The 10,807-nt window shown below is 35.8% G+C and overlaps 2 protein-coding genes across 2 annotated transcripts; both read right to left on the reverse strand.

The window, feature by feature from the left end:
• Positions 1-4,402: 4,402 nt before the first annotated feature.
• LOC116410910 (alpha-1,4-N-acetylglucosaminyltransferase-like) lies at positions 4,403-6,101 on the reverse strand. The gene has a single exon (XM_031902524.1). It carries the CDS (start codon positions 6,091-6,093, stop codon positions 5,494-5,496), a length of 600 nt encoding a protein of 199 aa, XP_031758384.1. The 5' UTR covers positions 6,094-6,101; the 3' UTR covers positions 4,403-5,493.
• Positions 6,102-6,297: 196 nt separating this feature from the next.
• On the reverse strand, positions 6,298-7,110 carry LOC100493718. The gene is made up of 2 exons (XM_031902749.1): positions 6,512-7,110; positions 6,298-6,336 (listed from the first exon to the last, which is right to left on the reverse strand). The coding sequence occupies exons 1-2, from the start codon at positions 7,076-7,078 to the stop codon at positions 6,298-6,300; spliced, it is 606 nt and encodes a 201-aa protein (XP_031758609.1). The 5' UTR covers positions 7,079-7,110.
• Between the last annotated feature and the right edge of the window lie 3,697 nt (positions 7,111-10,807).

Genomic DNA, 10,807 nt, shown 5'->3' on the forward strand with positions numbered 1-10,807 from the left:
TTTTTTTAAGAAGAATAGGATGTCTCTATGTATAATCATGGCCCAAAATGGGACTTTTATCATAACAGATCTGCGCAATGGTTGAACTCTTTCTGTTCTTTCTTTCTTTCTTTCTTTTTTTTCTTTTCTTTCAATTTATTATTATTATTAGGATTCTTTGGAGAACAGGGTGTTCTTTGGAGAAAATATTGTTATATAAATATAAAACAAGATTTTTATAGGTGTTCTTATAATTATTGGATAAAGAACTTGGACAGGGCACTTTTTTAGCCTATCTGATTGCATTTAATATTAAAGTTCTTATTTTACTAAAAAAAATCACATTGTACTTACCATTTGAACTTTTTAAATCAGTGATCCCTAACCAGTGGCTCACGAGCAACATGTTGCTTACCACCCCCTATGATGTTGTTCCCAGTGGCCTAAGAGTAGGTGCCCATTTTTAAATCTCTGGCTTTGAGACAAGTTTTGGAAGCACGGAGACACAGTTTTACTCCAATCAGAGCCCCCTGCAGGCCAGCAGCCCACATAGAGCTACCAAATAGCCAATCACAGTCCTTTTTGGTCACCCCCTGGGTGTGGCTCCCCAACCTTTTTTTATATTTAAATGTTGCTTACTGGTAAAAAAAAAAAAAGGTTGGGGACCCCTGACAAAATGAAAATAAAAAGCCTTTTTAATCTGAATATATGTGTTTATTTATATTAGTGCGTTCAATGATGACTACTCAATTCACTTTGGAGATTTTCTCATCCACTTTGCGCTCTTCAGTGAGCCAAATGATTATTAAAAATGGCACAATGGTTGCTTGTTTTTTCTGTTAATAAAGTCTAAATAAAGTTTTTTTCCAATTGGAAGTAAAGCTGCACTAACCATGTATGTTTTCTAGATTTGATGTTTGTCCAGTAATGAAGATGATGATATACATTTGCCAAACTGATCATTTGATTAAAGGAAGATGAAGAAGATAATACAGTCCTTTTATAGTCCTGTAAAATTATAAAGAAGTACAGAAAATGTTTTTGATCATTTTATCCAAGCTGGACCGATGGCTGTTTTTGGCGCCACTAGATAAGTAAGGATGAATGGAATGATAGGTAACCAATGAGGCTCCTGAAAATGTTGAAACCATGAAAAAACTAGCATTTCTGCTGTGGGCATAGAAAGTGGTTACTGATGGCTTTTAGTCCTCCCCCCAATGAATATATACATGCCCAGCATTGTTCCATTTTTTTAATGAGGCTTTAAAGGAGACATATCCTACAAAATTAAGAATGTATCAGAGAATTATACTCCTCTAGATATAGAAGGAATGTGCTTAAAAAAGTTGTGTTTCAGACTGATTTATTGAGAAATTCCCCCAAAACCCCACTAGCCCCGCCCATCTGTTCCACTTCCTGCTGGCTGAATTCTCTGGATGAGCTGGGGAGCCATACACTGCACTGTAGGATAGGAACCAATCAGCAGCTAGGCTGACCTGATAGGGAACTGAAGCCTGTCTTTGCTTGTGTGAGTGCAGGGCTGTGATTGGCTCTCCCTCTCCTTCTGTGCTTCTGGCAGGGACTGTTAGGACACGCCCACTCCATTTCAAACTCAGACAGAGAAGTGATAGGGAGCTCCAATAAAGGGGCCATTGTTACAGATAGGATTAATGTTTAGCCCAAAGGGAAACCAGCACCGTATATTATTCATAATTGCCTACAAAATTAGGGTTTTTCCCATTTATCCTATATGTCCCCTTTAAAATCTGATCAGAAAAGCCTGCACTACACTGATAAGTGTAGTTCTCAGAATTTCTTGTGTTTACTTGTATTTTCCAGCGATTTGTGTGACTTGGAGCTTTCCAGAGTGTAGACTTCCCGGTTAATCAGAGCATAAAAGGGACACAAACCACCTCACAAGCGATAACAAAAGGATGCTTAGATGTGAGAGTACCATACAGTTTTTAACATTTAAATACAGAACCAAGTGTGGACCACACAAAACATTTCAAATACATATCAGTAAGTCAGAATGAGCTTTTTTGTGTTATTTATATATTGCCATTTCTTATCTTATAATTTTAAAAAGATACTAACATAGCAGCAGAATAGTAATTGTTGGCAGTGCTGGCACAGCTACATGGTTTGGCCAATGAAATAAGCTGCTTCTTCTTATAAAAAAAAAAATGTGTTGCCATATACATTGCTTTGTGCAAGTATTCATATCCTTGTAAAAAATAGTTGACCGGCACAACGAGTGTAATGCAAGCGGGGCTTAGCCCCTGCGTGTTTATTCGTTGTGCCTTGTAACCTTTGACTGAAAAAGATCTTTCTTTGAAACGTTGTTCTCTGTGATATTTTTATTAAAAAGCAATGTCCCATTGGTTTAGGTCAAAATCCAAGATGAGACAAAGTGGAGCCATAATTCTAAGATATGACTATTGGCCATAGGAAGGGCAGGGAACCTCTTCAAGGGCACTATCTGGAAAAGCAGACACTAGGCCCTTGTGAAAAATGGTGGATGAAAAAGGAGATTGTTGATTGTGATTTATGCAGCTGTGGTTTAGGAATAAGATAAGTAGTAAAGAGGCTGAGAATATATACATGCCCGGCATGTATAACATAATTACATACAAATGCTAAAACGATAATTTATATAAACCTTAATGATGCCGTAAAAATATTGAAACCAGTCAGGATAATAGAGATCCCTTTCATATTATTAACAATGCCTGCAAATCCCAGTTTATTATGCTCAGGATTATATAAAGTAGATCAAGTAATCCAATCTATTCAATCCTCTATTTAATTGTCAAACATTATGATAAAAGGCAACAACGCTGTCTCGTCATTAACTGTGATTTACATAGGGACTGTGCACTGTATAAACAAAGAAAAAAAAAGCTGTAGTAATTTACAAGAGTTTATTTAATTTCTTGTCAGTTAACATATAAATAAAAAAGACACTGCTACTATAAGAGTTAGGAATAATTTGTCACTGAAAATGAAAACAGCAAAAAACCCCAAACTACATCCGTCACTATTCTTTAACCAGGAACCCCACTGAGCCAATTCAAACAAAATGTATCTGCCAAATTTCTAACTGGATTTAACGCCACGTAAAACATGTAGCCTGTGTAAATAAATGTAACATTTGCAGAGCAGGAACAGGATTTGTTGAAATTCTCACAAATAAAAGATAAGATTGATGATTTGTATGCATGGAAATACTGTTAATTTGTTTCCCAAACAGACCGCTCCCAGTATGAGAAAAGCAATTACAACGATGGGATCTGTCATCTCAAATAGACTCTTGCTTCATTAAATAATTCACACTGTAAAAATGATTTCATTTCAAAGTACTGTAATAATAAAACAGTACTTTGGTAGAATTTAGTAATCAGCCCTGTGGCATCAGCTTATAGGACACGTGAAGCTCATTTTCTGCTTGATGATTTTGACGACCATTAAGCTTAACTTCTCAACAGCTGCCCAGAGCAAACTAACAAAATCCAAGATGGTGGCCCACTGTGCATAACTTCAAAGACCTTAATCTTTATTTTTATAGAGATTCTAAGGTTCAGTATATTTAGTATCTGTTACTTAGAATGCCCCCCTTACAAATTGATGCTGATCAGGCAGGTTAAAAGATTTTGATCAGATTGACCAGCCCCACGACCAATTAAACTATCTTACCATATTTTGCCATATTTATTGAAAAACCAAAAAAGAGCATCATTTATATAATTGTAAAATTAATTATTACAAATCTGAAGATCTAAATGTCAATATTCCAACACGGCTATAAATGAACCCAATTAACCCAATCCTATTAATGTATTTATTAAATACATTTATATATCAGATAATAATGCAAAGCTGTTTGAAAGAGTTACTTACCTACTGTATATTGGACCTACAATGAATTTGGTAGAACTGTATGGCTGCATTTCATCAACAGGGGATGGGTGTCTTGTTAAACGGAAGAACGGATGCCACAAAGTACAGGGGAATATTGCAAAAGAACTTGCTTTAGTCTGTTCAGTTCATATTTCAGCAGGACAACGATCCCATGCACACATCCAAAATAACATGAATAGTTTAATAACAAATAGGTGAATGTGCTACAATGTCCCAGATAAAGCCCTTATTTCATTCCCTCGTGAGTGTCAGCCAATTAACCTGAAAAACCTAAAGCAAATCTTTCTCTCCCACGTATTGCATTAAGGTGGTATATACCTCCAAAGACTTAAATGTATTATTGCTGCACATTCAGTATATCCCACAAATATTAAAGTATGGGGACTAAATACAAACAGAATACAAGTTATTTTATTATTAGATTTTTCTTACATAAAATAATACATTTAAAAAAAATATCAAAAATGTAAAATAAAAACATAATTTGTCTATGCTAAAACAATACTATGCAAGCAAAGTGTGTGAAATTAGCAATAAGTCTAAATCAACCATCATACACCTTTTGGCATCTACATTGCATGCCATGGCGGAGCAGAGCATTGATGAAAATAGGGCAGAGCCATGACATCAGCATCCTTATTGGAAGGGAATTTTGTGAGTAAACATGGGAAGCTTGGAGGGGAATTTAGAGTGGATCAGAGTCATGCTGGGGATGTAGGACTAGTTAGTAAAATTACCAGCAAGTACATTGCCGGTATATTTGTAATACTGGTCCTGGCCTTGGTTGGTATTTTAATGGCTAAGCCGGTGAAATACTGGCCAACTGGCAACCCTACATGCTCCATAACCTGAGACTGGATATTGTGGCCTTTATCTAATATATGTGTTTATACTGTATATTGTTTTGCCTTTTAAACCAAACTTAAAAGGTGCAAATGTCATTTTTTTAGAGCAAGTTCATATTATATAAAGCATCATAATTAATGTTTTATTATTTATATTATATAAAGCATGTTGATTAATATTAACCATCAAATTTTCTTCATAGTGACTCTCATATAGCAACCCTTGTTGCATAGAGTTTCTCATATGGCAAATTTATAAATTTTGCGTCTTTCATAATATTGTCGATTTATAATTCCGCCCAATGTTTTTACATTGCCTATCTGATCACCCCATTTTTCTCTAAAAGGGGGCGGCCATATTTGTGCAGCAGGAGTCCATTAGCATTAGAAGCTGTAACCGACAGGTTGGAAAGGGACAGTTAGGTTGGCAAAACACTCAGGTTTAGGAACTTCAAGTAATAATTACTTACAAAAGCAGCCCTATCAGTTAAAGACGATCAATGTGACCTATAATTAACTTTTAATGTACATTCATATATTGAAGAGTAGTTTTTAGTGTCAGTATCACGGATTTCAGCACTTCAACCTTTTTTTTAACAATACCATGTTATTGAATTGATATGCTTGTCAAAGCTGATAAATGTGTCAATTGTCTAAATGTGTTTAACTGCTTTGAGAAGTTGAACAAATTCAGTTTCAGTGTAATTGCCCCATTGTCCGCTAATAACAAATAAAAACAATTGCTAAATCAGTTTCTTAGTGGTGTAGACTTTCTTGTGTGATTTGCCTGATTTTTCCTAAGTTCATCATAGGTATAGGGACAGTGCTGTTGATAAAGATGGGTTGCTAAAGTGTTAGTCCCAGGTACAACAGTCTTATTTTCCTTATTCATGTAATTCCATAAATGCAAAGAGTAGGAGTTGTTGAAATTTGGCAGCTTTTCCCAAACTTGGTAATATTGCTTCCAAGATGGGTATGGGATGGGATAAAAGTGCTGAGGATTCAAAAAAGAGATGTTTCCACACATAAGATCTTCCAGCGCTCTAAAAGTAGGTAAGTCACACTGTCGCTCAAGAACCCTTGTAAACAGCTGTGGTCCTTGGTGTCCCCACACTGCTCCATTATAGTTCTCCACAAAGTTTTCCATGCTGTTCCAGGGAAAATAGTGCTGGAGTTGGAATCCAAAAACACCATTGCTAGATTCCGTGGAGGACTGAGCTGCCACAAAATTCACATCCGGAATTGGTGACACTGATATGAAATCAGTGTCCATATAAACACCCCCATGTTTCCAAATCAAGGCCAGCCTGCAGGCATCAGACAGGACATGGATCCAGTGAGGTTCCATCGTGACATTAATCTGAAATCATAATGTGCAAAAACAAATGATGTAATGAGACAAAGACAATGTTTTATTAAAGGCATTGTGCAGGGACCAAGGTAGGGTTTTTATAGAGGGAATTACAATATTCATCTGACTGACAATTGTATATTCTCTACATATGATCTGACAGCCTTGAAGTTTCAAACCAGTGTATATTCTCTTGCAGAACTAAAAAATGACTGTTGGACCACAATAACCTTTGCGAAACTGTGAAAAAAATTGCAAAATGGTGAAAAATGATGCATGCAATTTTTTTTTACATGCACAGCATCTTTGTTGGATGCGCGTAATTTTTTTGACAAGTGCCTGGCAAAAAATGTTGCTCATCACTACATGTAATTACTATTTTGATGTGAAAGTAGCTACAGTGGATCTTTCTTACCTTTTTGTACCATGGAAGAAGAGGGGTGTCCTCAAATATTTCCTCAAGTCTCAGGGGAAAGATGTAGACATTCTTATAGGTTGCAAGTGTTGGGAAGGTGTTCCGTATTTGGCTCTCCTCTTCCATTGTAGTTATATCGGTTAAACCTTTCATGAAGAAGACTACTGGCCTGTTATGGTACACATGGGCTGCTGACTCAATAGCACACAATACTAAAGAAGATGGCCGAAGGCTATTTGTAGTCTCCAGAAATATTATTCCGTCTCCTTTCCTCAGAATCTCTCTGGGACTCAGAGTCACGGTCCTTTTGGTAGGTTTAAGAAGAAATTTATCAACTCCTTCACTTAGAAGGACCTTTGATTTCATAGTCACAGCACTTGCAGATTCACCTGTTTGATTAAATAAGTTGTCAGCTCTCCAACTTGCACTGTAGTTTAAATTCCTGGCATTAGAGTTAAAAAGTTCTGCTATGATAAAATATATATTGGAAATACTGTTTTGTTTGATGAGAAGACCTGACACTGTGATGATCAGCACAAAGGTCACAATTTTGAAAGCTTTTAACATTGTCTTGGTACCTGTAAAGAAAAACAATAAAATGCAAGTAAAACACAGACATTTTTTTCATCGCTATGTTAAAAATGAATGAAAAACAGTCTAAAGGGAGATTAAATGTTCCATAGGTTCATATGAAATGTAGGACAATACTCTTCCTTTCTTTTGCTTATGAGGGCCAAAAAAGCATTTGGCTGAATATCATGTCCTCGTGAATAGGAGGAAGAGGAAAGGGCCTTGTTCTTAACAGAGTTATTTTTGGCAGATTATATGGACTCCCTCATGGGTGGAAGTAATTTAAAGGGACAAGGAACTGAGGTTTATAATTGACTTGAGGTGTCTTACAAACAGCGTAGGAAATTCTAGAACTACTACAATCTGGAGCTGATGTATCATCTGTTGCAGATAAAAATAAATACATTTTATTTTGTCTTGCTTTATGGCAGGATCTACTTTAAGGAAATGGAACTTTACCAGCTAGTCATGGTAGAACATGGGTCACATGGACTCCTCTTCCCAGATGGGCCCTTACTAATCGAAGAATGAAGGGAGAGGGTTTCTGAAACTATACCTTTCTGCTATGGTAACAAAGCAAATAGAACACCAGAGGTTCTTGCAAATTAAACAAATTTTTATTCTTAAACACAACAAAATCATTGAGGTGGAGTCAAAGTAGAGATTAGCAACGTGATTTTGGTAGATTTAAGATACCAAAATATGGGATAGTCATTATCATAAGTATGGATCCAAACTATACAACGTGCAAACTGAACCCTCTAGTAGCTGAAGAGGGAAACACCTACAAAATATAAATCTGCACCAATATAAAAGCTAAAAAATAATAGTTTTATTACAATCCATTAAAATAAACCCTATGTACAAATCCTTACGCATTTCTTGCTTACCCAACACTAAGGGGTATATTTATCATGCTGTGTAAAAAGTGGAGTAAAACATCACCGGTGATGTTGCTTATAGCAGCCAATCAGATGCTTTGCTTTGGTTTTCTCACTATTAAAATCTAGTTGCTGATTGGTTGCCCTGGGCAACATCACCAGTAATGCTTCACTCTACTTTTTACACAGCATGATAAATATACCCCTTAATCATAGGCTCTCTCAGAGATCCCCTGACAGGAAATAACGCAGCTCTAACTGTAACAGGAAGAAGTTTAGAGTAAAAGACAGAACTCTGTCCATTGATTGGCTGATGTGCCCTTGGTTTGCCTGTGTGGACTGTGAATCGTATGATCCTACTTAAAATGTGGGGCCACATAATACTTAAAAAGTATATCTTTATGAAAAGAATTTATTAAGATAAAGCAGTGTTTTACATACAAGCTGTTTTATGCAATATATTTTTATAGAGACCTACATTTTGGGGGAGGGTATAGTTGTCCTTTAACTGTTACTTCATTTGTGCTCTCTTTGGACATACATGTTAAACTCACAATAACACACTACAAATGCATGCATGGGAACAGAGCCAGATACTTATGTGCAAGAGCCCTTATATTTGGGGGATCTGCAATCATTTTATCACTTCACCTTTAGAATATTCTGATTTTAAGTGGAACATTTTGTTGACTAAGCTGGAGAAATGACTCACTTTTGTGACTATTGTTCTCGAGTCCATTTATGGGAAATTCCCAGCCAAGAGGCCTACAGTAAGAAGTTATATTACCCAACAATTTATGCATTTGTTAAACAAAAATGATATAAAGTTGGTACACAGTACTCATAATAATGACTGAATTATGACCAAATCTATTTAGGAATTCTCAGAACCAAAACTGTACAGCTGTAAAGCTGTTAAATGTATCTCATCCACTCCCACTTCCAAAATGGGAGGTGTGCCATAGGCAATTTTCAGAATTTCTCTTTGAAGGATGGGCCAATTAGTAAGTTAGTTTTGGCTCTAAACTCTGTTTTTAATAATGCTCTGTTGGTTATACACACAGGTATTTAAACAAATATGAAGATAATTACTAACTAGCTAGCATAATTTCCTTTGTATTTATGTTGAACATTTCTCTGTTACTATGAGACTTAAATAAACTGGTGGCATTTGGAGATGTTTCATAAGAAGTCACTCCACTAACAGGGTTCTGGAGCCCTGCAGTTAAAGATTAATACAAATGATTTAAGGCTACATGAACTTCCAATGTATATAATAGAAAACCTTTTTGCCCCTTTTGAGCTATAACCTAATTGTTAAATACTGAAACCCTTTTATTGTTCAGCTGTTCAAAATAAAGGTGTTCCAAGAGCTCTGGAACTTATGCCAGTTGTAATCATCATGTACATAAGTCAAGTACTTTTGTGGCTAGTAGACAAGTGTGCATACATTTTGTGCCCACTTTTAGGCTCTACTCTTGTGTTCCTAAATTAGCCCTAAATATCTTTTTTAACTGGTGTATTCCACTCAGTTATCTTAAAATATTTTATATATATAAAGTATGTGTTTATGCCTAAAAAACAATAAATAATGTTTAGAAGTATGCAGATTTTGGAAAATGCATAGTACTATTTGTGCTTTCTTAATTTTAAGAACAACCAAAGCCTAACTAAAGACGTAGGGCAGATATGTTATACATTATGTTTTGAGCTTCTGTCCCAGCCCAAGGCAACCACCGACCTTTAGCAGGGAAGGTCTGTGCCCCCAAAGATGCCCCAGTAGCCCCCCATCACCCAACCACTTAGATTGTAAGCTCTATGGGGCAGGGACCTCTTTCCTCTTTCCTACTGTGTCTCCTACTGTGTCTCATTCCTACTGTGTCTCATACCACATGGCACTTACTCCCTTTGTATTTATATATATATATATATATATATATATATATATATATATATATATATATATATATATATCCAAATGGTGTCCGCACTCCAAGGCTCAATGTTCTGCGGGGTGCATAGCCAAAATTATGTCTGTATAGAAAATAATCATCTGTGGCCAGCACACCCTTCAATGTTTCATCAAAAAAATTTTATTTGAAATATATTGTTAAAACCAACGTTTCGGTCCTTATTAGGACCTTTCTCAAGGATAAAAAACAATAGTGCATCACATCACATCTAAATACCATTAATGGTATTTAGATGTGATGTGATGCACTATTGTTTTTTTATCCTTGAGAAAGGTCCTAATAAGGACCGAAACATTGGTTTTAACAATATATTTCAAATAAAAATTTTTTGATAAAACATTGAAGGGTGTGCTGCCCACAGATAATTATTTTCTATATATATATATATACAGGTATCGGACCCCTTATCCGGAAACCCGTTATCCAGAAAGCTCCGAATTACGGAATGCCTGTCTCCCATAGACTCCATTTTAATCAAATAATTCAGAATTTTAAAACTGATTTCCTTTTTCTATGTAGAAATAAAACAGAACCTTGTAATTGATCCCAATTAAGATATAATTAATCCTTATTGGATGCAAAACAATCCTATTGGGTTTAATTAATGTTTTATTGATTTTTTAGTAGACTTAAGGTATTGAGATCCAAATTACGGAAAGACCCCTTATCCGGAATACCCTTGGTCCCGAGCATTCTGGATAATGGGTCCTATACCTGTATTTATTGTATTTATTTATTATAACACTTGTCCTCCCTGTGCGTAAATTTGTATTTTGTACAGCGCTGCATACCCTTGTGGCGCTTTATAAATAAAGTTATACATATATAAATTATACATACTGTTGTCACTTACCTGAGTTTAGGGACCGGCA

The sequence above is a fragment of the Xenopus tropicalis genome, chromosome 5 (genome assembly GCF_000004195.4).
Source record: "Xenopus tropicalis strain Nigerian chromosome 5, UCB_Xtro_10.0, whole genome shotgun sequence".
NCBI lineage: Eukaryota > Metazoa > Chordata > Amphibia > Anura > Pipidae > Xenopus > Xenopus tropicalis.

Bases quoted from the DNA above. Each gene is read 5' to 3' on its own strand.
- LOC116410910 (XM_031902524.1), bottom strand. From the start codon at position 6,093: ATGGAACCTCACTGGATCCATGTCCTGTCTGATGCCTGCAGGCTGGCC.
- LOC100493718 (XM_031902749.1), bottom strand. From the start codon at position 7,078: ATGTTAAAAGCTTTCAAAATTGTGACCTTTGTGCTGATCATCACAGTG. The intron at 6,337-6,511 runs GTAAGAAAGATC...TTTTTTTCACAG, and splicing joins TTCTTCCATGGTACAAAAAG to TTTCGCAAAGGTTATTGTGG.